Source organism: Podarcis gaigeae (assembly GCF_964106915.1).
Source record: "Podarcis gaigeae genome assembly, chromosome: 10".
In the NCBI taxonomy this organism is placed as follows: Eukaryota; Metazoa; Chordata; class Lepidosauria; order Squamata; family Lacertidae; genus Podarcis; species Podarcis gaigeae.
The window spans coordinates 69907295-69933636 of NC_139686.1; the positions used below are offsets into that span (position 1 = coordinate 69907295).

A 26342-nucleotide genomic window follows, 5' to 3' on the forward strand; every position below is an offset into this window, starting at 1 on the left:
ATTTTCTTGTAACAAGCATTTGTCCTTATTAGGAAATAAGCCCCCTTTAAGTTTTATCAGTACTTATTTCTGAGTAAACCAGTACGAGAATTGGCTACCTGCATTGCAAGCTTCATAAATCACTCAATTTCGGGGGTGGCACAGAAAGTGGGGTTTGCAGCACCAAACCAGCACACCACTTTGGAACTAGTCTGTAGCCAAGCAGACATTGGGTTTGGGGGTAAACCTATGAGCCCTGGTTTGACTGTCAATTACTCAGTCTGGAGGGCAGTGCAGAAAGCAGGGTTTGTGGCACAAAACTAGCACCAAACTTTGACATCAGTTGGGGGGGGGGGATCCGGAATTTCGGGGCCACACATTAATGAAGCTTGCATAGTACTCAGCAGAAACACAAAGTCAATCTGAGCTGTGAAGTGTAAACTAACCCCAAAGCTGCAATGCAGCTTGACTAGTGACAGCAACCTTATTCTTCTAGGAGCCTTTGCACCTATTCTTAATTTAAAATTCACATCCATCTTTCAGAAGTATAAATCTATCCTGAATTCTCAGAGAATCCTGTTTTCTTCTAATAATGTGTGCTTCTGTAATCTAAAGAAGAAACATTCAGAACTGTTCAAAACAAGCTCTGCTGTTATTTTCACTCAAAGTAAACAGGTTGAGCATGAGAGAGAGCCATCTTGTGGTGCCCTTAACTTACAAAGGAACAGGGAATGGAGTCCTGCTAAGGTCTTTTCTTGTGAATGACCAATAAGCAATTGTTTTAATGCTCTGGTTCAAATCCCTTTTCTAATTAACATTTTTCTGAGTTGGCTCTGGAGTTCAGAAAGCCTAAATAGTCCTACTCCCTCCCTTTTTAAAAAGAGGTGAGTAAAGAAAAATCAGCTAAAAATATTTTCTACCCCCTTTAACTCATGTGCACGACTACTATTAATTTTTGAAGTAATTTAAGACACAGAGAATTAAAGGACTGCGTCAGACAAGAAAAGCAGAATCCAAAAGATTTTCCTCCTAACGAGATAGAGCATCTTATGGTACCTGTGTTCTTTCATTTCCTTCCGAAAGCATATGAAGAAAGCAGGGTAGGAAGCTTGTCATCATGGAGTGATAGTCATTGGTAACAGACATATTGGTTAAAAATCGAAGCCCAGCCAGCTGAAGTTCAGAGTTCAAGGGAGCTGAATCTGTCTCCTCACAAACAATGGTAATATATATCTTGGGGAGGGAAAAACAAAAACACGATTAGAACAAACCACTCCCAGTGATAATCCCACTGTTATCATTAAAAACAAGGAATTATCGCTGTTGAACACAAATTGTGAACAAGTAAGCAAAGGTAGTGACAAAGTACAGTGGGGCCTCGCAAGACAAAAAGAATCCGTTCCGCGATTCTCTTCGTCTAGCGGTTTTTTCGTCTTGCGAAGCAAGCCCATTAGCGGATTAGCGCTATTAGCGGCCTAGCGGCTTTTAGCGATCAGCTGTTAAGCAGCTTAGCGCTTAGGAAAAGGGCAAAAAAAGCGAAAAAACCCCGCGGGAACTTGCGGATTAGCGCTATTAGCGGCTTAGCGGATCAGCTGATAAGTGGCTTAGAAAAAGGGGGGGAGGGGAAAAACCCTGCAGGAACTCGCAAGACATTTTCGTCTTGCGAAGCAAGCCCATAGGGAAATTTGTTTTGCGAAGCGCCTCCAAAAGGGAAAACCCTTTCGTCTAGCGGGTTTTCCGTCTTGCGAGGCGTTCGTCTTGCGGGGCACCACTGTACCTTTTTTTAACATGAGGTATAGCGAATGCTGCTAATTTAAACAATTGGCAAAACCTTTTATCACAATAATCCTTCCGTTAACAACATATTCTAAATGTAGAGTTATCTGTTTTCTTCTCTGCAGATGTTTAAAGTATTGTTAATACCATATACAGTGGCACTTCGGGTTACATACCCTTCAGGTTACAGACTCCGCTAACCCAGAAATAGTGCTTCAGGTTAAGAACTTTGCTTCAGGATGAGAACAGAAATCGTGCTCCGGCGGCACGGCGGCAGTGGGAGGCCCCATTAGCTAAAGTGGTGCTTCAGGTTAAGAACAGTTTCAGGTTAAGTACGGACCTCAGGAACAAATTAAGTACTTAACCTGAGGTACCACTGTATACTCGAGTATAAGCCGACCCAAATATAAGCCGAGGCACCTAATTTTACCACAAAAAACTGGGAAAACTTATTGACTCGAGGATAAGCCTAGGGTGGGAAATGCAGCAGCTACTGGTAAATTTCAAAAATAAAAATAGATACCAATAAAATTACATTAATTGAGGGATCAGTAGGTTAAATGTTTTTGAACATTTATTTCAAAGAAAAACAGTAAACTAGCTCTGTAAGTGGAAAAGAGGGTCAACAAAAACAATATGGTATCAACAATAACCTTAAAAGTACAAAAACCTTCATCTCTCTCTCCCTTCTCACTATACTCAAACTACAGTGGTGCCTCGCAAGACGAAAAGAATCTGTTCCGCGAGTCTCTTTGTCTTGCGGTTTTTTCGTCTTGCGAAGCAAGCCCATTAGCGGATTAGCGCTATTAGCGGCTTAGCGGATCAGCTGATAAGTGGCTTAGAAAAAGGGGGGAGGGGAAAAACCCTGCAGGAACTCGCAAGACATTTTCGTCTTGCGAAGCAAGCCCATAGGAAATTTGTTTTGCGAAGCGCCTCCAAAACGGAAAACCTTTTCGTCTAGCGGGTTTTCCGTCTTGCGAGGCGTTCGTCTTGTGGGGCACCACTGTACTCCCTCTTCCATTCCTCAGCTGTCTCATGAGAGCTCTCAAATATTCCACAGTACTTTACTCAAACCTCTTAACTGCCAGTTTCCCTTGTCCCCTCCAGCCTTTCAGTGTTTTTCCCTTCTCACTGTCATGCCACACTCACTACTCTTGTGCAACCTGACTTCACTTTTGCTTGCTGCCTTTATGCAAATCCAGGATTGTGATGCAGCAAATCCTCCAGTGGGGGCTGCCACCATGAAAGCCTTTCTTCCTAGGGAAAGAAAGGTATCTTGTGGACCAGAAGCTAATTCTGGACTAAACTTCGGAAGCCCACAGGTTTAATTTTTAAGGAAGGAAACCTCTTCTCAACGGATAAAGGGGATTCTGGTGCTATCTTACCTGACGTTTCCAGCAGTGATGACAACAGAACACAGGTGCTTACCCCTCCCCAAAAGGGCCTCTCTAAAAGACGCCTGCTTCTTGGGAGAAGGGCAATGACAGGCCTAGACAGCATCTTGAGAAGTAGAGACATCAACTTGCCAACAAAGGTTCGTATAGTTAAAGCTATGGTTTTCCCAGTGGTGATGTATGGAAATGAGAGCTGGACCATAAAGAAGGCTGATCGCCAAAGAATAGATGCTTTTGAATTATGGTGCTGGAGGAGACTCTTGAGAGTCCCATGGACTGCAAGAAGATCAAACCTCTCCATTCTGAAGGAAATCAGCCCTGAGTGCTCACTGGAAGGACAGATCCTGAAGCTGAGGCTCCAATACTTTGGCCACCTCATGAGAAGAGAAGACTCCCTGGAGAAGACCCTGATGTTGGGAAAGATGGAGGGCACAAGGAGAAGGGGACAACAGAGGACAAGATGGTTGGATAGTGTTTTCGAGGTTACCAGCATGAGTTTGAACAAACTGCGGGAGGCAGTGGAGGACAGAGGTGCCTGGCGTTCTCTGGTCCATGGGGTCACGAAGGGTCGGACACGACTAAACGACTAAACAACAACAAACCCCACTGGTTCACCCAGCCTTCGGTCTGAAAACATTTGATATACACATATCAAAGGGCTCAAATTCAAGCCCCCTCAAAGCTCCTGGGAGATTTGCATTCACTTCCCGCAGGAGGGGAGGCGCCCACACGGGCAAGAAAGACGCAGCCCAGGGCTTGCAGCCGAGGGAGCAAAAAGCAAAGCAGGCCCCTTTTTCCCGCTGACCCCAAGGTGCGTCTTAAGCCCCTGAGGTGCCCAGGTACGGCGGGAAGTGTCAGGGAAGCCAAGGTGCGGGAAGCGGGGCGGTGGCCTCACCTACGGAAATGTGTAGGTGAGAAACTGAGGTCAAGGCTCTGCAGCCAGCGAGCGCAGCACCGTCCGGGGCAGCCCTGCACGCCTCGGGCTGGTAGAGTAGGACATGAGGAGAGGCAGCTTCCCTTCGCGAGCACCTTCAAGAACCATAACAGCAGTTGCCACGGCAACCGCCGCCGCCTTGCCCGTTTTTTGTTATTAAAGGAGCACTGCTGCGCATGCGTCGGAACGCCTGGGCTTCCTTAAGCGTTTGCACATGTGCAACTGCAGGGCTGTTTGCACACGCGCAACTTTGCCGCTGTCAGCGGCAGCGGAGGAGGCTGTTTTCAGGTTGCTCGTTCCTCCGCTGCCACTGCCTACAGCAGCAAAGACGGCGGAGGAGGAAGGAGCAGCCTGAATGGGCTGCTTTTGGGCTGCTCCTTCCGCCGCCGCCAATACAGTGGTACCTCGCAAGACGAATGCCTCGCAAGACGGAAAGCGCACAAGATGAAAGAGTTTTCTGTCTTTTGAGTCGTTCCGCAAGACGAATTTCCCTATGGGCTTGCTTCGCAAGACGTCTTGCAATTTCTTGCGAGTTTGTTTCCTTTTTCTTAAAGCTGCTAAGCCACTAATAGCCGCTAAGCTGCTAAGCCGTTAATAGCCGCTAAGCCGCTAATAGGCGTGCTTCGCAAGATGAAAAACCCGCAAGACGAAGAGACTCGCGGAACGGATTAATTTCGTCTTGCGAGGCACCACTGTAACAGCCTCTGCCGCTCGCAAGTCATCCGCACTGCACCAGAGAACAGGTCAGTGGGACCCTCACTCGAGTATAAGCCGAGGGGGGCTTTTTCAGCATAAAAAATGTGCTGAAAAAGTCGGCTTATACTCGAGTATATACGGTAGATTGAGGGGCAACACCACCAACTATCCCTACAGTTTTAGGTTTCATCATGCAAATTCAAGAACCAATTCATTGCCCTCTGAATACAAATACTAAAATTGCCATGTCGTTATATTTATTTTCAACACTTGTTTGAACAGCACCTGAACTTAAAGTAATGTAGGTTGGATGACTGTGACAAGAGAAGTAAGTCATCCTATTTTTTGTTCATCATTAGTGGTCCTCTTCTGAATGCCATTCCCTTCTTATGTCAGGTGGGTAGTACCAGAGAGAGGGCCTTTTCAGCCGTGGTGTCCCACATATGGAAAGCCCCTTTGAGTTATATTTATGCTAATCTTTGTTATTAATTTGGTGTTGCTTATGACTTTGAGAGCTGTCCTGGGAGTTTTAACTGAAGGGCAGCATATAAAATGCTGTAATTAATCATTATAAAAAGTATTTACCTAATCAACATTACAGGGGAAAGCTTAGATCACATTGAAGTCAACGGGAAAGCTTTCATTGCTTTGAATCTAAATGGGATTGCACAAAAAGTTCTTCATATAAACTCATTATTTATGCACAGAGTTTTCTGTAGTAGTGTTTGTTGCTTTTAAACTTACCTTCATCTCTTCTTGATTTTTAATATTCATACTCAAGTTATTAAGTGCATTCAGTGCTTTTTCTTTAACTTTAGTGTCAGGAACTGAAAGCATTTTTCCAACAATGATAAGCCCGCCTAAATTTCGAATGATATCCTACGAGTTAAACAGAAAAATGTGTGATATACAATTATCTTAATTTCATTCCGGGAGCCAAACAAAATATGTTTTAATTGTTATATGAATTCTGCTTGAATCAACAAAGAATACAATGAAGGAATTGGATTTCATTTTTATCTAATCTGTAAAAACTACTCTAGGCATAGCATTTACTGTAAGGTGGAGCATGTGGGTAGACACTGCGAAGGAATCATTTCCCCCCTCTTCCCACCTCTCCCAAACTACTCCAACACACCAGGACACTCTCTTCAAGTGGGACAGAGTTATGCAGGAGTTGGAAGGGGGATGAAAGTGCCTACTTCCTCACAAGTGTTCATGGAACTGCGGTTTGCTCGTGCAAAGGGCTCTGTGCATCATCTTTGCCAACGACTAATGAAATCTCTACTTTTTCTCATTGAGGTAAGGTACAGAACAGTGTAGTACTCTCAACTTAATCTCCTGTTTCCTCTATAAGGGCTCCTCCAGATGAACTGTTTACTGAGCATTCAGCCTGATTTACTTGCACAAAGCTTATGTAGAGGATAAATGATATCTGGCCTCTACTGATCATTTGTTCTGATTAGTCTGCAGGGCGGTTTATTACAATGAAAATTTATCCTGATTTTCTTGCAGGGTATTCATATATCTTTCCATTAATCATCCATTTATTTCACACTTTTCAATGCATTTCCTCATCCCTTTCCAAACTACACAAAGTCTTTCTTTTTTTAAAAAGTGGATTTGTTGAGCTACAGCAACAGAGCCCTAACTGCGCAATCTGAAAGTTCGTGTTCTTGAGGCCCTCTCCATGATAATGAGAGTCTGGAGGCACCACTAGCGTTGAGATGGGACAAGGCACTATGGGTCTGCTTAGAATTCTGTCACTTAAGCTGTGGAAGTAGTATTAGTCCTACAAAAACACACAGCTAAGTATTATAGTTACCTAACACAGTGGTTCCCAATTGGTGGTCCATGGACCCCCGGGGGTCTGCGTAATCCACCCAGGGGGTCCGTGGCACAATTCACAATTCCAAAAACTATCATAGAGATATAAATATTTTCAAAAGCCATGGCTTTCAAAAAACAAGGTCTGAAGTACTTCACTAATTGAGAACCACTAACCTAAATAGAAGCCAAGATCTTCTTGTAGGTTTCATTTTGAAGATTTATACCCCACTCTTAGATTATATGATCCTGATCCCAAGGAAACAAATTACATTGTTTTAATTAGTTTTTACATGATTATTACTTTATCTTATTGTCTTTCATATATTTTCTTTTCTTTTAAGCAAAGAACAATACTTACCTGATTTGTAGAGAATGCAGCACTGTTGCTCAATGTAATCAAGGCTTGCTCCTGAATTGTGGGATCCTTCGTAGAGTCAAGTAAACGAATAAGATTCTGTATATGGTGTGCCTCCAGATCATGGGATGATTTTGGAAGATCCATGTTTTCTAATTTTAGAAATTTTAGAACATAAACAATTTCTACAATAGTAATATAATTGTTGGGGGGGGGAGAGGAAAGGAAGGAGTGGATCAAGGCCACAATCCCTTCTGGGCAGCCTTCCCAGGGCAACATCATCATGTCAGTGGTGGATTGGGCCTGGGGTAAAAGTGGGTGGAGCAACACATTTTAGTTTGTCTTTTATGCAATGGGCTAGTTGCTACATAGGCTCACACGTCACTCCCTATCCTCTCTACCCAGACATCAAGGACACATTCCAGCCATGCACAAACTGTTAGAGTGTAAAGCAGGGGAAGTGAGGGATATGGTCTGGGGAGAGGCGTGTGTGACTTGGAGAGAGTCCCAAGGGCCAGACAGAGGGGGCTACAGGGCCACATTTGGTGCCTGGGCCTGAAACTCCCCATCCCTGGAATAGAGTGTTAACACCTGCCTCTACATTGCATATTGGAAAGGCTGCAGTAGTCTACAGTGGTTAATGTGTGTATATGCACTAGTTAAAACAGTTGCACTACAACTTTTTATTTTATTTTACATTAGGTATTTCTTTGCGTTTCAAACCTGTGTAGCTACACTCTGAACTATTATAGCCCAATGACAAAGTTTGACATGAACATAAAAGGCTGTGTTAAAACAGAGATACATTTTGGTGACACTAGCTCAGCTCCAATAACCAATTAGTAAGATGGTTATGATAATAAAGTCCTATTTAACTCGATTTTTATGGAGCAGAATAAAGCAATGAATGTTGTTCTCCCTCCATCTGAGGATGTCTGTTCTGAACCAGTGTTTTACATTTCATTTCATTTCATTTCATTTCATTTCACTACATTTCATCTCATCTTGGAACTAATAATAACCATGAATTTCCTATCCATTCTCCCTCCTAGGACAGTGGGCTTGGGTTCTTCCTTATTTCTTTACTTAAAACTGCATTTGTCCAATTGGCTCCAAGCCACCTCGGAAACAGTGTGGAAAGAAGAGGAGGGAGAGACATATTTGAAAGAGGTTATTATATCTTATCAGCAGTTAGTCTAGGTAAGAATCAACAACCTCATTCACTAATAATTAGCAATGGATGCCTGAATAAAAAGGTTCATTTTTTAATAAATGAAAAAGTATCTAATGGCAAGAGGGGAAAGAAGAGCCTCTGATCAGGCTAACTGCAGAGAGGCTTGCCTGCCTTTAATGAGTCATAATATTTTGCACAACTAACAATCTAAGAATGGATTGCTAATCAGCAGCAAAGCATGGGATGAACTGCACAACTGCAGTCTACTATTATCAGTAGTAGACTGCAGGCCAAACTGCCTAGTGACAGGCCCTGGCAATGTTATGTTAATAGCATGTACATAAATAACATGCGAACCCCTTGAACTGTGCTTCTGACAAGTGATCGAGGAGTCCTAAACAGCTCTGGTCTAAGGGATTGTTGTTTAGTCATTTAGTTGTGTCCGACTCTTCGTGACCCCATGGACCTGAGCATGCCACGCACTCCTGTCTTCCACTGCCTCCCGCAGTTTGGTCAGACTCATGTTCGTAGCTTCGAGAACACTGCCCAAGCATCTCGTCCTCTGTCATCCCCTTCTCCTTGTGCCCTCCATCTTTCCCAACATCAGAGTCTTTTCCAGGGAGTCTTCTCTTCTCATGAGGTGGTCTAAGGAATACACAGCTGTATTTCTCTGCACTTGCCACTGGCGTACTCAGGGCTGGATTTAGGTTCGATGAGGCCCTAAGCTACTGAAGGTATTGGGGCCCTTTATATGTCCAGCTGTCCTCTGTCAACAACAAATTGTTGCCGTTTTTGTATTGAATATATGCTGCAGTGGTACCTCTGGATGCGAACAGGATCCGTTCCAGAGCCCCGTTCGCATCCTGAAGCGAACGCAACCTGCATCTGCACATGCGCGGGTCGCAATTCGCCACTTCTGTGCATGCGCATGACATCATTTTGAGCATCTGCACATGGAACCCGGAAGTAATGTGTTCTATTACTTCTGGGTCGCCGCGGAGCGCAACCTGAAAACGCTTAACCTGAAGCAACTTCAACCCGAGTTATGACTGTATATGGTAGTTTATGGACCTAATGGGTATCTAAAACCATTTGCACATAAAAAAAATATGTATTTTATCGAAGTAATTCTTGAACTGAAATACAATTAAGAAGAAATATATTAATAGTAAAATACAGTGGTACCTCGGGTTAAGTTTACTTAATTCGTTCTGGAGATCCGTACTTAACCTGAAACTGTTCTTAACCTGAAGCACCACTTTAGCTAATGGGGCCTCCTGTTGCTGCCGCGCCACCGGAGCACGATTTCTGTTCTCATCCTGAAGCAAAGTTCTTAACCTGAAGCACTATTTCTGGGTTAGCGGAGTCTGTAACCTGAAGTGCATGTAACCTGAAGCGTATGTAACCCAAGGTACCACTGTACAATTAAGAAGAAGTATATTAATAGTGAAATAATTATTAAGCTCTAACTTAACTGTATATGGTAGTTTATGGACCTAATGGGTATCTAAAAACCATTTGCACATAACAAAATATGTATTTTATCGAAGTAATTGTTGAACTGAAATACAATTAAGAAGTATATTAATAGTGAAATAATTATTAAGCTCTAACTTAACATATTGGAAATGTTACAGATAGGTAGCCGTGTTGGTCTGCCATAGTCAAAACAAAAAATTCCTTCCAGTAGCACCTTAAAGACCAACTAAGTTAGTTCTAGGTATGAGCTTTCATGTGCATGCACACTTCTTCAGTGTATCTGAAGAAGTGTGCATGCACACGAAAGCTCATACCTAGAACTAACTTAGTTGGTCTTTAAGGTGCTACTGGAAGGAATTTTTTGTTTTGATATTGGAAATGTACATCCAGTTCCCCCCCCCCTTAAAAATTTTTGGGGCCCCCAAGAGAGTGGAGCCCTAAGCTATAGCTTGTTTAGCTTAAACGTAAATCCGGCCCTGGGACTTCTCACTGTCATCTTGAAAAGCGCAAACTCGGCAGCTGGAAAACGCATTAAGAACAAAAGAAAGCGCCCGGCGCTCTTACCTTGCCGAAGCTTTTCCGGCCCCTTCCGGCTGGAAATCGCGGGCATCGCCGACACTTTCTGCAGCAATGTGGGGGCGGCCGCCTGGTGCTGCCCCTGCCCGCCCCCAGAGACGGGCGCTTCGTGCCCTCGACGCACATCTCCCCGCTTTGCCCCGGCTTCGGCTCCCCCCTCGCGTCCCCTTCTCCGGCTGGTCGCTCGGTAAACGCAGTAGCAGACGCCGGCCCCGACCGCCAGCCCCGCCACCAGCCCCGCCCGCACCCTCACAGACGACCCTCCGCTCTCCCTCATGGTCCCGTCTCTCTCGACACCCCTCAGAGATCCGCCGAGAGAGCCGGGAGGAAGCGGCCATCAGTGGAGAGCGCGGGCTCCGCCTCCCTCGCTCGGCGGCCTGGAAGGGCAACGGCGCCTCGGCGCCCTCCGCATCCAGAACTCCGTGCGCAGGAAGCGCGCTGAGGAGATCTCGCGCCCCCCCCCCCCAGTTTTTTTTTATTTCACCGCCCACTGCAGCCTCATAACTAGACGAAGCGACGGGATCACGAGTAAAACATCCGTTCGCTTTCTCCCTTCAGAGCCTCTTTTAACATCGCTCTTCATTTTTTTTAGTGCAGTTCGTAGGACGAGAAGTACTTAAAAGCGCAATCCTAAACCCAGAAAGAGGGGCCTCAGGGCGCGCCTCTCCCGGGGAGACGGAATGGCCGCAGCTGGTGTGGAATAGTGGGTAGACATGGCAGACGACACAGCGATTTCTCCAAAGCAGCTCTTTATTTTGTAAGCTGGAACAGAAAACTGAACAGCAAACAGCTCAGCCGGCCTGCATTTATAGGCAGCCAGCTATCAACATTGTAGCAACAACAACCCAGGGTTTCCCCACCTAAAATAACTGACGTGGACCTGAGTGAAAACTATCTACAGTATCCCCCTGCTGGCCCAGGGTGAGAACTTCAGTACATAACAGCTGGGGCACCACTTGCCTCGGTCCGAGGCGGCGGCGGCGGCTCTTCCTGAGGCAGCCCGTTCCAGGGGCGCCTCGGCCGGGGGAGGGAGGGCTGCCTTGGCCAGGACACCTGCGAGTAGCATCGTCTGGCCCCCCCCTCCCAGAGACCACGGACAAGACACTCAAGAAGGTGGCTCGGGGTCCTCTTGGGCTCCCCCCCCCCCACACACAGAGGGGTCGGGTCTGCTCGGCTGCGCCCCCCCCAGGCTGCTGTAATAATAATAATAATAATATTTTTTTATTTATACCCCGCCCTCCCCAGCCAAGGCCGGGCTCAGAGTGGCTTACAAGCAATAATAAAAACAAGATGAATGATTACAAACTTAAAAACAAAAATAAAACACAACAATTAAAATAATGGAACATTAAAATATTAAAATGTAGCCTCATCGCAGGAGGAGAAGGAAAAGAAGGGGAAAAAAGAGAGGGGGGGGGAGGGAGGGAATCAAACTGGCTCCAAGCCAAAGGCCAGGCGGAACAACTCTGTCTTACAGGCCCTGCGGAAAGAAATCAGATCCTGCAGGGCCCTGGTCTCATGAGGCAGAGCGTTCCACCAGGCCGGAGCCAGAGTTGAAAAGGCCCTGGCTCTGGTCGAAGCCAGTCTAACTTCCTTAGGGCCCGGGACCACTAGGGTATTGTTATTTATGGACCTTGAGGCTCTCCCTGGGGCATACCAGGAGAGGCGGTCCCGGAGGTACGAGGGTCCTAGGCCGTGAAGGGCTTTAAAGGTCAAAAGCAGCACCTTAAATCTGACCCTGTACTCCACCGGGAGCCAGTGCAGCTTGAAAAGCACTGGGTGAATATGCTCCCATGGCAGAGACCCCGTGAGGAGCCTCGCTGCAGCATTCTGTACCCGCTGGAGTTTCTGGGACAGCTTCAAGGGCAGCCCCGCATAGAGCGAATTACAGTAGTCAAGCCTGGAGATGACCGTCGCATGGATCACTGTGGCCAAGTCAGGGCGGGAAAGGTAAGGGACCAACTGCTTGATGCGGCAAAGGTAGAAAAATGTCGCCTTGGCTGTTGCTGTAACCTGCGCCTCCATGGAAAGGGAGGCGTCAAGGATTACACCCAAACTCTTAACGGAAGGCAATGGCACTAATTGGGCCCCCGCAAGAGAAGGGAGTTGGTCCCTCATCCCCATGCCATCCCGACCTAGCCATAGGACCTCTGTCTTCGAAGGATTTAGTTTCAATCGGCTCCCACGAAACCATCCAGCCACAGCTTCCAAGCATCTGGTCAATGTGTTTGGGGCCGAGTCGGTGTGGCCATCCATCAGCAGATAGAGCTGAGTGTCATCAGCATATTGGTGACAGCCCAGCCCAAAGCTCCGGATAATCTGGGCAAGGGGGCACATAAAGATGTTAAAAAGCATCGGGGAGAGAATTGCGCCCTGCGGCACTCCACACACCAAGGAGTGGCGCGACGACATTTCCCTCCCTAGTGCCACCCTCTGTCCCCGACCATAGATAAAAGAGCACAACCAGTTACGGGCTATGCCCTGTATCCCCACGTTTGCGAGGCGGTGGTCCAGAAGATCACCTGTAACGGCCCCCACCAACGGCTGGAGTCTTCCATTTGCCCCTCGCACTCCATCCTCAAGCGTTGCTTTGGTGCCCCCTTGCAGCTGCCCTGGTCGGTGTTGTAAATAAAAATATGCCCTTTTCCCTTATGGGGTATCCAAGAGCCCATATAGAGTCCTTACATAGGTTCCCTATTGGTAGGAGAAAATAACAGAGGCCAACCAGAGAATATTGAGAAGCAAAGCAGCTAGTAAGCTTGATCTTTATTGATCTGTTGCAACAGGGTGCTCCCCTCACACGCAGGAGAGGAAGAGGACCCACAAAAATGCTGTGCAAGGGTTTATAAAGACTTTTGAAATTCCCATTCTGTAGATCAAGACCACCCCCAGAAACATTATGCATACATCACAGAAGGGGTGTAACCTAAGACCATCCCTCAGATACATCCCACCTACATCACAGAAATTTAAATGTTGTTTTTCTCTTGTCACAGTTTATCTCCTGCCTGGCAAGTTACTTGATTGGATTGCCTGGGGAGCCTGGCCATTCTTTTGTAGTGATAAATACTTATTTCCTGGGGCAGGTCACAGGCTCACACCTTATTCAAACAGACATATCCTTGAGACAGGATTTGTGAGGAAAGAGACAATGGGGAGGCTTTTCCATTTTGACCATGCAGAGAAACATTTGCTCAGTTTAGGAATCAAAATGGTTCCAGGTTGGCTTTCCTGTGCTGATCTATGTACGTGTGGTTATGAACATTGCCATATATCTAAGACCATAAAATTCCTATCACATCGGGACGCCCTAAGTCCGCCTCTGCCCGGGTTCTTGCCTACTCTGAGCAAGAGGGGAGAGGCGCAATGTTTGCGCCCCCTGGTCCTGTGCTGTTGGCGAGGGCCAATGTTATGTACTGAATTGAATAGGATCCAAACTGCAGCAGTCTGATTGGTCCTAGAACAATAGGATCCAAAAGGCAGCAGTCTGATTGGTCCTAGAACAATAGGATTCAGAGTGCAGCAGTCTGATTGGTCCTAGAACAATGCAGCAGTATGATTGGTTGGCAGGAACCACCCAATTATGCTCCAGATAGAAGTGAATCCACAACCTGATTGGCTTACAGTAGAATTCTGGAATTAGCCAATCATGTGCAGCCCATTGTGTAAATAATGTATATAAAGCAGATATTTTGGGGGAACTTCCATTCCTCCTCACCACTATGAGCTGAATAAAGAGCATGAAATCACTTTGTGACTCTGAGTATATTTCAGCCAATCTGGCCAACTTCTAGGTATGCCCCGGGGCCAGGCTCTGTGGATGGAGTGGCTGGATCAGCATTGCGCCCCCCCCCCCCCAGCAGAGACCATGGACAAGAAGCTCAAAAAGCTTGCTTTGGGTCCTCTTTGGCTCTCTGCCAGTGACTCCCCCCGGGCATAGGGATTGGGTCTGTTCTGCTGCTTGCCCCCCCCCCAACCTGCTGTCTCTTGACCTTCATCCTCAAGCGTGTCCCCCTTGCAACTGCAAATTTTGGAGCAGTAACTTTGCCTGAGTCTGTTCTGGATACAACTCAAAAGCCCCGGGTGGGGACGGAGATCCCCACAAGGGACATTTAATCTCACCACCTTCGCCCATTGTCTGCTGACCTGCGTTGCCCCTTCTAGGTTGCTGAGTACAGTGGTGCCTCGGGTTACATACGCTTCAGGTTACAGACTCCGCTAACCCAGAAATAGTACCTCGGGTTAAGAACTTTACCTCAGGATGAGAACAGAAATCGCACGGCGGCAGCAGGCTCCATCAACTAAAGTGGTGCTTCTGGTTAAGAACATTTTCAGGTTAAGAGCGGATCTCTGCAACGAATTAAGTACGTAACCCGAGGTACCACTGTACTACAGTCCCAGGAGAAGCCACAACAGGCAAACTTCTTTACCTGCCTAACTGCTCCTTGTCCTCTTTTGTCAGGATTAAGTTACCATTGCATGTGGAGACATAAAAAGCAGCATTTTCTTTAAAATGAAAAAGCAGCTTGAGAGGGGCCAGTTTAGGGAAAAGTATCGGTGTGAGGGCTGTTTTAGCCTTTCTCTGCCTGCCACTTCTCCATTCCTATTTACCCACAACTGTTTCTCCCTCTCTGCGGTGCTGAACCCATTTTGTGAGGGTAGAGTATGGAAACAAACTGGAAATAGCTTGAGAGGGAGGAATCTCTTAGTGGAGAAGCAAGGCATGGAGGGTGGGGGGCTTTTCCTGCTCATTCTCTACTTAAACCGCCCTCTTCCAACAGTGTTCTTTTAAAATAAGTAGTAGATTACAACTTTCATGCATCTACTTACAATGTTGATGAGCCTGCTATTCCAGGGGTCAGCAAGGTTTACCTCACCTGGGCCAGTTCACTTCTGTAGAGATCGCTCCGTGGGCCAGATGATGCGATTTCCAGCATCTGCACATGCACAGACGTGATTTCCGGCACCGCAGAAGCGAGTCCCCACTCCTCACTGCACCAGTTTAGCGCAGCGTGCGGGGACCCGACAAGCGTGTGGCTCATTTCGGGGGTGGCTCGTGGGCTGTTTAAACGACCCCCATGGGCCGCAGGTTGCCGCCCCCTGTGTTGTTCTGTGAGGTTTGGTCCCATTTGCGCTTTGTCCACCAGCTCCAGCAATCATTGTTTCTTCAGAACTCTGTTATGCACCCTGTTCCCCCCTCCCATAGGATAAATGTATGTGTCAGCTAAGTGTAAACTTGGAGATTGCAACTTGAAATGTTGTCTATGGTATGGTGCAATGCAGCTTGTCATGTTCTTCAAAGTTCCTTCTCTCACTGGTGCCTTCTTCGCCTGTTTCTCTGTCTGTGCTATGCTTTTCCTCAAGTCTCACTTCCCAGCTGTTTTCCCAGGTTCCTCTTTTTTCCATCCAATGCCTTGCTGCATGCTTCCACCTTGCCTCTGGTCTCTCCACCCCTTCGTTTTACTATCTCCTATGATCTCTTTAAAGTCCTCAACCTTCCCCATAAAGTTCTGCCTCTCCCTGGGGTCTATGAGGTGTTTTAATCTGAGCCAAAATGACAAAGTTCCTTTCCAGCATAGAAGTTGAATTGAAAATATTCTGGCAATGGTGCTCACTCAGCTGTTTGATAATAATCTGTCAAAAGTGCAGTACGATATAGTGAGTACCCCCCCCTTTTAATTTAAAAAAAATTATAGGCATAGTTTCAATTGGCATATCACTGTCTTTTTTCAGTGAACAAATGTGCTTGAGTTGTGTTATCATTAAAATGATTGGGAATGTGACAATTTCTGAACACATTTTGGAGGTGCTATCATTATTGCGGTGTTAACATTGTAATCTTCTCATGTATTTAATTACTTTCCCAAAGGCATCTATAAATTAACTTCCTAAGCAGCGTGCCATCTGAGACATTAAAATATAACTTTTAATTTGGAAAGGTTGCTGAAAAATAATTCATTCTTGTGGTTGGATTTCTTATTTTAGTCTATTACCTCAGCCTGTCAAAAACCAACCTCTATCTTTAATCTGTATTAGCCACGGAGGTGTGTTGTGAATTGGAAGAAACGCATCACTTACTCAGGCTAATATATATTTTGTGTCTACGAGCACAATATTTCAAAATAATGCATAGGCAGTTTTTAGCAGCGGTTACAGGTGTAAAAGCTCAGTTGCAAATGACATATTCTAGTTTTGTGTCATGCACTAATGCTTTAATTAAGAAGAAGCTATGTTTTCATGATGTCTATCATTAAGACAGGTTTTGTAGTGTAGAGGTTAACAAACTCTCTTGGGGTGTTGTTTCTTTGAGCTTCACACAATACACTGCTAATGCACAAAGGTTGAAAATAATGCACCTTTCTTTGACAGATCAGGGGTTAGTTTGGGTCTCATAATCTGCCTGTTCTATCTGGGGATATACTCACAGCTTTGTAGTACAGCAGCTGTTTTGCCTTTTGGGCAGTCGGTTCTTGGATTTGCCGATTCAGGAAATCCTGTCCACTGAGAGCATCCTTGCTACTTTTTTTTATCCTTGCTACTTTTGGCACTGTGGTCTAAACCTCTCAGAGAGCCTAGGGCTTGCCAATCAGAAGGTCGGCGGTTCGAATCCCTGCGAGGGGGTGAGCTCCTGTTGCTCAGTCCCTTCTCCTGCCCACCTAGCAGTTCGAAAGTACATCAAAGTATAAGTAGATAAATAGGTACCACTCTGGCGGGAAGGTAAACGGTGTTTCCGTGTGCTGCTCTGGTTCGCCAGAAGCGGCTTAGTCATGCTGGCCACATGACCCGGAAGATGTACGCCGGCTCCCTCAGCCAATAAAGCGAGATCAGCGCCACAACCCCAGAGTCGGTCACGACTGGACCTAATGGTCAGGGTTCCCTTTACCTTTACCTAAGGTGTGAGCACCAGTTGCATAAGGCAAAGACATCCCTGGCCTGTTAATGTCCCCTGGTGCATGCACAAACAGAAACGTAGCTGACACTATGAAAACCATGCTGAAGTGAAGCTAGTGGGAAAGAGCTGTGAAATGCACTGGGGTGGGTGGGAAATCTTGACTGAACTCTAAGACATTAAGGTTTAAACACCGTAATGCTTGGGGGGTAACCAATGTGGTGCACTCCAGATGTTAATGGAGGACAACTCCCATCATCCCTGACCGTTGGCCATGTTGGCTGGGACTGGTGGGAGCTGTGTAGCCCAGCAAGATGTGGCACCCATTGTGCACAACTTCCAGAGGTGTCTAAGGGCTCATGTGTGAATTCTTAATGATGTGTGAATGACACAACTCTTCTCTTCTTCTCCCTCACCGTGCCACACACATTTTTGAAATCTTTCTTGATGTACCACCCAAGCATGGGATTCTTCTTAGAGCCCCCCAACACATGGCAAACTTGAATAAAGCTAGCTATCCCCTTTCTTGACAGCAGTGTCAGGTTGTGTTCCTTATATCACAATCCCAAGCATGCTCACTAGGAACTAATTTCCACTGGGGTCAGAAAAAATTACTCCCAAGTAGAGCTGTTTTGGAGGCTCAGGTCCACAGGTGCCCTTTCATGAGCAGAAGGCCTCTTTCTGACTTAGTGAAATATTATTGCGTGAGAAAAGACAAAAAGGACAGTGTGTCTATATATATATATATTTATTTACGTAGTACTTTTGTCTGTATAATTCTAAGCACCATACCATGGGTTCCCTGGTGGTCTCCCATCTGGGCACCTCAGCAGACCTGCCAAGTGTCCCTATTTTCAAGAGACAGCCCCAGATTTACAGAAGCCATTGTGACACCTTCCTCTGCTGGCTCACTGGTCACCAGAGTGCTAAAAGACCTGGTGGGCTCCTATGGTTGGATCATTTCGTCTGTTTGAGAAAAAGGAGATGGAAATGTAAGTAGGATTTCTCTCAGCATCTGAATTCTGTGATGATAGTGAATTCCTCTTGAGTGTAGATGTGTGAATGTCAAAACCAGTTTAGGGACAAGAGAGTACTGTGAGCCACATTTCTCACATTTTGCTCTTTATTTTCTAGGCTTTCAAGGCTGAGGAAAGTGTTATCCCAATTGGGAAGGTGAAGTAAGATTTCGCCTCTCCCTGAGACCTCCCTCTCACCCACAACTTCCCCATCTGTACCCCTCTTTCAGAGGACAGAAAAGGTAAAACCCTTCAGCGTATAAATGTTGCTGTGATGGCCTGGGACTCAGGCTCAGACTCAGACTCGGAACCAGAGGAGACTCAGTCTGCACTGAGGCATCATCTGAACCAAGTCTGGGGCCTAATCCTGAAGAGTCCCAGTCTGCACAGGTTCCCCTGCAACAAACACCAGCTGGGCCGAGTCAGGGGCCTGAGCCTGCCCTGGCTCCAGATGCGGGGATTACCTCATTGCCTTCAGCTGGGTAATCACTTACAGCTGCTCCACTACCGGTTGGGTCAGGAGAGGCTGAGGCGGCCTCTGGGTCTAGTAACCCACCAATATCTCCCAAGTTGCAGAGACTCAGGTCTGAGAAAAGGAGAGACCTGAGTACTCGCAGGAGGAGTGCTCACCTTCAGGCGAAACAGGGAGGTGAGTCGCCGGGGGATCAGGACTAGCCGCTACTCCAATAAAGATAAAAGGCTCTCGGACCCTGCTGTATGCTAGATCCTGCACCTGTCCTTGCCTGGTTTCCTGCCTCGGCCCTGTCGGACTAACTCCTAGCAGAACCTTCGGATTCTGGACCAGTCTTGGACTGTGCTTCACGGGTTACCCCCGGGCCCAGCACGGTTGCTTCCATAGTCATATTAGTCCCTAAGGTTTCTTAGGAAAGGTCTCTCTGTAACTGTCTGAGGCCTATTTCGAGGTTCTGAAAAATAAAAATATCCCATGTAGCTCTTTGTTTCCCTGTAGGCTCTGCATACCTCCTGTCAGAAGAGGATGGCCCAGGAAAAAGTAATGTTAATGTCTATTTCCAAATATATGTTCAGTGTATATAAGAAAGTCCCCCAATCAGTTCTAATTGCTAGCCTTCTCTTCTTTTCCATTTAGATGACATAACCCTTGAAGACCTGGAGGGAGAGCAGGAACCCATTTTCTGTGAGCAGCAGGACAGCTCTTGAAGAAGATGGCAGAAGAGCTCCTCCATCAAAGGAGCTCAAGAAATGCCCAGGAAAACATGAAGGCGATGTCTATTTCCAAGGATATGTTCAGTGTATATAAGAAAGTCTCTAAAACACCTAGTCAAAGTCTTCCCTGCTAGGGTGAGAAGCACTGCGTTTCCATTATGCTAATTATTTCCAAACTTGCATGTGTGCATTGAAACTAGCATATGCAAATCTGTCCCCCCATTTGGCCACCCTGATATCCTCTCTTCCTTCTCTTCCAATAAAAAATTCAGAAACAATTAGCCAGAGCCAAAGAATGGCAGTAGGGATGCTAATTTAGGTAAACCACTTTCATCTCATGATCCTTCATAGTAAAGGTTTGGGGTTAGGGGCCATGGAACTCCTTGGAACTCGCAGAAGGGCTGTACCTTGGTGGTAGGCGGTCTGATTGACATACAGAAAACGGACTGATGGAGAAGGGATGGAACAGTTGCCCCTTCTCAAGTGGGCTGCAAGAGGAAGAATGCTCCCTCCAACCAGCATAGAAACACAGCTCTCCACCTTTCAACTGCCAGCCCCTGACAGGATAGTAAGACTTTTTGCAGGCTAGTAACTTTTGTGGGTTATTTTATGAAAAATCCTCTCATTTTCCTTTCATTAGAGGATTTTTCATAAAAGAAAATGCCCATAAAAGGAAAATGAAAGAAAGGGAAAAAACGGAAATCTGGGAAGAAATACAAAGAAATGAAAAAGAATTACATAATAAACCAGACAATGAAAACATTAAACAGAATATAAAAATCCTTCAAACACAATTCTCAATGGTAATAAATGAAGAGCTGGAATGGAAGATCAAATGGCTAAAATATAAACATTTTTAATTTGTAAATAAGCCGGGCAAACTCTTGGCCTGGCAACTAAAGAAAAAAACGAGATGAAAGATTAATAAAATCAGAATGGATGATAAATGGTCTGATGATCCAAAGGAAATCAGTAGATGTTTTGCCAATTACTACAGAGTTATACAAAGAAGGCCCTGAAAAAAGTGAAAAAATTGTAGAATATTTGAAGAATGGACTGCCTAAGATCTCAAAAGAGAAATCCAGGATATTAAACTCTCCCATTGCCCCTTTAGAGGTACAACAAGCAATTCAAAGAGCAAGAATAGGAAATACCCCTGTGCTGGATGGGCACCCTGCGACTTATTATAAGAAGATGGAAGAGATATTATTCATACCCCTAAAAGATACTATGAATGATTTGTTAACCAACAGGATTTTACCATCTTCCTGGAAAGAAAGCTATATCACAGTCATTCTCAAACAAGGTTCAGATCTTACAAACATTGCCAATTATAGACCTATTGCCCTGCTTAATAATGATTATAAAATCTTCACTGGTGTCTTGTCTTCTAGGCTTAAAATAATTATCCAAGAAACAATTCATAAAGATCAAACTGGATTCTTACCTAGACGCCACATGCAAGATAACCTCAGATGTGTCATTAATATCTTAGAATATTTAGAATATAAAATAGATAAATCTGCTCTTATCATGTTAGTCGACGCTGAGAAAGTGTTTGATAATATATTGTGGAAGTTTATGAAGGAATTGTTGAACCAAATGCGAGTTTGGAGAATCCTTTAGTAAAGGGATTAATTCCATCTACACGGAGCAACGAGCCAAATTAATTATAAATGGCAACGTAACAGAATAATGTATGATAAACAAAAGAACACCTCAAGGCTGCCCACTACCCCTTTGATATTTATTTTGGTTTTGGAAGTTTTAAACAAAAAAATAAGAGAGGACAGTGAGATCAAAGGAATAACTGGGAGACAGGACATATAAACTCAAAGTCTTCACGGAAGACCTACTCATAATGACTGAGAATCCAAAAGAGGGTCTGAAAAGAATAATTGAGGCAATAGAAAACTTAGGCAAGGTGGCAGGTTTCAAACTGAACATGTCAAAGATGAAACTACTGACCAAAAATGTACCAAATAAAGAAAAGGAGGACTTGGAGAAAACATTTGGGTTGAAAATTTGTAACAAAGCAAAATATCTGGGCATTTGGATATCTCCCAAGATTATCAATATTTTTCTTGACAGCCTGAGAAGAGAGAAAAAGAAATCTTGACATTTGGAAAAGGCTAAGTTTATCCTTTTCACAAACGATCTCAATTATAAAAATGAGTGTGCTTCCCAAATTATTTTTATTTCAATCAATTCCAATACTGGGTAGGACAGACGGCCTCAAGGAATGGCAGCAACGAATATTGAAATTTATCTGGCAACGGAAGAGACCTCAAATTAAACATCAAATCTTAACTGATATTAAGGATAGAGGAGGCTTTTCCCTGCCAGATTTAAGATTGTATTATGAGGTGGCTGTCTCACCTGGCTAAAGGAGTGGTGCACACTCAAAAACCGGAATTGTTAGATCTGGAAGGGTATAACAACAGGTATGGCTAGCATGCCTACCTGGGTTATGGGAAGGTCAGAGTTCACAGTAACGTTTTGAATTGTATCATCAGAAAATCCCTCTACATGGTCTGGAGAAAATACAAAGACCTTTTTGAACCAAAAGAGCCTTGGTGGATCTCACCAATTGAAGTACTTGCAGTGAAAAGGAAGAACACAAGTGGAAATTGGCCTGTATACAAATCATTATTAAAAGAAGAAGAAAACCAGTTAAAAGTTAAAATTTTTGAAGAAATAAGAGACCAGGTGTCGAATTGGTTTCAATATTACCAATTTGAAAATTTTAAAAATGATAAAAAGAAAGGATGTGCGACAGAGATTTCAAAATTTGAATCCGACCTGGTAAACTCTAAGACCAAAACTCTTTCTAAAACATACAGACTCCTCCTTGACTGGGAAGTCAAGGAAGAGGAGGTCAAATCAGCAATGATTAAATGGACTTGGGCCATAACATAGACATGAGCCAATGGGAACACCTATAGAAAGTTAATTGGAAATTTACAGCATGTTTTACACTAAGGGAAAAGCTCCAAAAGATGCTATATTGATGGTATTTAACCCCCTGTAAACTTTCCAAAATGTACAAAAATGTTCCAAAACATGCTGGAGATGTGGCGAACCAGGTGGAACTCTCTTCCACGTGTGGTGGGTGTGTAAAAATATTAAGATCTTTTGGAATGATATATAGAGAGAGCTCAAAACAATGTTAAATGTATCTTTACTGAAGAAACCAGAATCATTTTTATTGGGCATTACAGGTCCAGACACTGTTAGGAAGATAAAAGTCTTTCTGTATGCCACCACTGCAGCAAGGGTATTTATAGCAAAACATCGGGAGTGACAAAATTCCCACTAAATCTGAACGGTTACTAAAGCTGGTAGAATATGCTGAAATAGACAGTCCCTCGGAAAAGATCAAAAATAAGTCAAAACAGGAGTTCATTTCAAACTGGGAACTTCTAAGGAGATATTTGAAGGATAATTGTTGCAATCTGAAATCAGTAGCAGCCTTTGAGTAATCTCTGTAATACAGATTAAAAGGGAGAAAACAGATTTATATATAGGTTTATCAGAGTGGAAAAATTGGGAATGGATGGGAAGTCAAACTTATGTACTAAATATATTGTAGAAGGACTTACATTCTTTTTTTGGATTTTTATTTTGACAAAACTAAGGAAGATATGTCTTTGATGTACAGATGTAAGTATGAACAATAAAGCAATTTTAAAAAAACTTTTGCGGGTTATTCACAACTCTGTGTTTGTATTTGGTTCAATTGTCATTGGTGTTGGTGACTGACTTTCCCCACTGCTGGTTGCTATGCAGGTTTGAGGCCATATTTCAGCAGATCTGCCTTCATGCTGTCATTTTCCAGCACTACCCTTCTTCTGTTGCTTGGTTCCTCGAACATTGGGGACTGCGAGCACAACCATGAACCGCAGAACCTGAACACGGAGTTTGCCCTCGCTCTCTACGAATGCTGGGCAGATCTCAATCATGGAACCAACCTTGCCATTTCCCCAGTGAGTGTGTCTTTTTCTTTGGGGCTCAAGGGAGCACATTGGCCCACCTGCAGCATGCTCTGGGATACAGCACTCCTGGTAAGGCAACCCTCGGAGAAACAGCTTTTCGGTCATGAACTTCACCTTACAGCTTGGACTGTCCTGAGGGGAAAGCATATAAAAACAAAAGCAAGTCATACAAGGGGGATGTACTTGTGAGTTAACCCCCTTTCATTCCATGTTCTTCAATGGGCTTTACATGTGCATGCTACACCTTTAAAGTACATTCTTTCCCTTCTGTTTTAGCCGCTCCTTGTTTTCTTCCTCGTTCGGGGGAGGAGGTGACAAAATGCCGGGCCAAGACGACCTCTCTTTATCCCGTGCAGTGCCACTGCAGCTTTTGGTGTTTTGATGCTATGCTTCTGCTGTAAATCAGGAAGCTTGGCGTCTACCCACAATAGGCGTCTAATCTCCACTCCGGCTGAGCCGGAGCTAATTAGGGCCTTCTCACTCCTAGTGACCAGAACAGCTCGACAACAGAGAAGGTTGCCAAATTTATCAAGAGAGCAATGAGACTGAGAGCTGCTATCTGAATGACATCAGTGTCGTCACCCGGATTCCTCGCCTAGGATCTTATTATTATTATTGCATTTTATTATTATTATTTTATTACCTCTGCCAAGTTTTATTTTTGTTGGTGTTTGTCCTGTGATGCTATGGCCTGTCAGCTATGCAAATAAAGTCTATTCATTCATTCATTCATTCATACATTCTTTCCCCCAAAGAATTCTGGGCTCTGTAGTTTACTTCTCAGAGTTGCCATTCCCAGCAACACTTAACAAAATGCAGTGCTCAGAATTCTTTAAGAAAAGAATGTGCCTTGGGGGTTGGACTAGATGACCCTTGGGGTCCCTTCCAACTCTACAATTCAGTGATTCCATGAATGCATATGGAGCCATGTATTGGTGTGCCCTGAAAGTTAGCCACACTTTGGTTCTGTTGAAATCAGTCACAGCTAGCTAAGTCCCATTGATTTATGAAAGTGTGGCTAATTTGTCTAAGAGATTGATAACCCCAATAAATTACTTTGTTCTTAGATCAGGGTGTACAAGAATTCCTGCACCCTGTGTACAGAAAAGTGACCAACTCAAGCCAAAGCCGGAATGCATCTTTTTCTGCAGTTTGTTCAGCATGCTGCACTCTGGGCAAACAACACAGCACACCAGGCTAACTTCAGTGAGCCTAACAGGACTGCAGCTCAGATAAATGAATGGTTTCCCACAAGCACTGGAGGTAAAGTGACAATGCCCCCCATTTAGCACCAGAACTTTGAGATGTCAGCTAAACAGACTGCAGGACACCTTCTTTCTGGAACCAAGGTTGATAAGAAGCACATGGGGAGACATTGAAAGAAAAGGGAACAGCTGCTCTCACGTTAGGAACATGAAAAGCTGCCTTGTACCAAGTCAGACCATTGGTCCATCTAGCTCAGTATTGTCTGCACTGGTTGGCAGCCCCTTTCCATGGTTCTAGGCAGGATTCTCTCCCATCTGGAGAGGTCAGGGGCTGAACCTGGGAGTTTCCGTATGCAAGCAGATGCTGTACTACTGACCTTTCCTTTTTATTATTTGAAATATTTATATAACCAGGTTCTTGGACCACTTAGAAGAAAAAAAACACATGAAAACCTACATATACAGTGGTACCTTGGATGCTGAATGGCTTAGCTGCCGAATGTTTCAGCTCACGAAGTCAAAAACCCGGAATGAGCGTTCCAGTTTTCGAACATTTTTTGGAAGTCGAACGTCCGACGCGGCTTCCACTTGAGTGCAGAAAGCTCCTACAGCCAATCAGAAGCCACGCCTTGGTTTTCGAACGGTTCCAGGAGTCGAACGAACTCCCAGAACAGGTTAAGTTCGACAACCAAGGTACGACTATAATAAAGAAAGCATATCTGTATGTACCCTTTTCAAATAAATTAATTGTATTTTCCTTTATACAGCAAGTTAAAACCATTTTCTTCCTTTTAAATTTTTAGACCACCCTTTATTCCTTAGATCTCAGGGATTAGCAGTTCCTCCTTCTGTTAACCCAGTTATATAAATATAACGGCTACCTACCTGAATATAAATATAAAGTTTTATAATTTTTGTCTAGAAGTGAAGGCTGCTAATGAACACCTCTCCCATTTCCACTTTCCATATGTGACTGACTCTCATCAATCATCTCCACATCGCCTCCCCACCCTGTTCTATAAAAATAATTAAATTTAAGTTACATCAGTGTCAGCATTTATAAAATGAAGTTGAAGAAACTAATAATTTCTTTTCTATTTTTACAGGTTCAACTTTGTTTTAGGAAGACTTACAAATGCTACAGAGTAAACTTGTTCTATCCATGCTTCCATATATCTGCATTCCTAAAAAATTAAAAAAACATTAATAGGACATTTTTGGTCTTGTGACTATCAAGAAGAAGTTGTGTGAAACTTACGGCTGTAAATAAAAAGAGATGCTTATTGCAATTTCTGTGGTTATTCTGTTCTGTTATAGCTGTTATAGATTTCTGAAAAATGCCTTAGGGCTCCTGTGTTCGAATCCTACTTGTGGCTTTCCCACAGGCATTTGGTTGGCCGCTGTGAGAACAGGATGCTGGAGTACATGGTCCGTTGGTCAGATCCAAGAAGTTCTTCAACAGCTTAGCTCAGTTGGTTAGTGCTGATAACGCCAAGGTGGCAGGTTTGATCCCCGAATGGGACAGCCATATATTCCTGCATTGCAGGGGGTTGGACTAGATAACCATGGGATCCCTTCCAATTCTACAATTCTATGATTCATTGCTGCATCTTTACATGTTGCACCTCCATTTACTGTGAGGTATTTCAATGGAAAGAGTTATACCAGGACTGTTCTCACCTGGTAGCTTCATTATAAACCTTAAGGTATGAAGTTGAAGAAAGAAAGGTCCTTTCAACCAACTTCAGATCACAGAGCTGTGCCATATAATGCTAGTTTCCATAAGGGCATTTCTACCCAAAGTACCAGGGAAATAAAGGATCTGGAAAGGTTAACCTCGCTCAGAGTTGCCAAGGCTG

General features: G+C 44.5%; 1 protein-coding gene and 2 long non-coding RNA genes across 4 annotated transcripts in view; 2 read left to right on the forward strand and 1 right to left on the reverse strand.

Moving 5' to 3' along the window:
- Positions 1-10499, reverse strand: part of ARMC10 (armadillo repeat containing 10) — a 15212-nt gene extending 4713 nt beyond the window's left edge. Inside the window, exons 1-5 of one of the 2 annotated variants that reach the window (XM_083701619.1) lie at positions 10294-10499; positions 10182-10263; positions 6968-7116; positions 5524-5658; positions 1036-1212 (exon numbers count right to left, since the gene is read on the reverse strand). In XM_083701619.1, the coding sequence (XP_083557745.1) occupies positions 1036-1212; positions 5524-5658; positions 6968-7116; positions 10182-10263; positions 10294-10470 (720 nt within the window). In that variant the 5' untranslated portion in view covers positions 10471-10499. Of the gene's footprint in view, positions 1-1035; positions 1213-5523; positions 5659-6967; positions 7117-10181 lie in introns of both variants that reach the window. The other variant, XM_083701618.1, reaches the window with a different exon arrangement.
- On the forward strand, positions 2841-7070 carry LOC310826599. Its single transcript, XR_014555877.1, has 2 exons — positions 2841-3175; positions 6951-7070. It is a non-coding gene; the product is annotated as an uncharacterized lncRNA (long non-coding RNA).
- Positions 10500-17006: 6507 nt separating the features above from the next.
- LOC310826582 lies at positions 17007-22912 on the forward strand. Its single transcript, XR_014555854.1, has 3 exons — positions 17007-18340; positions 19069-20399; positions 21986-22912. It is a non-coding gene; the product is annotated as an uncharacterized lncRNA (long non-coding RNA).
- Positions 22913-26342: the final 3430 nt, after the last annotated feature.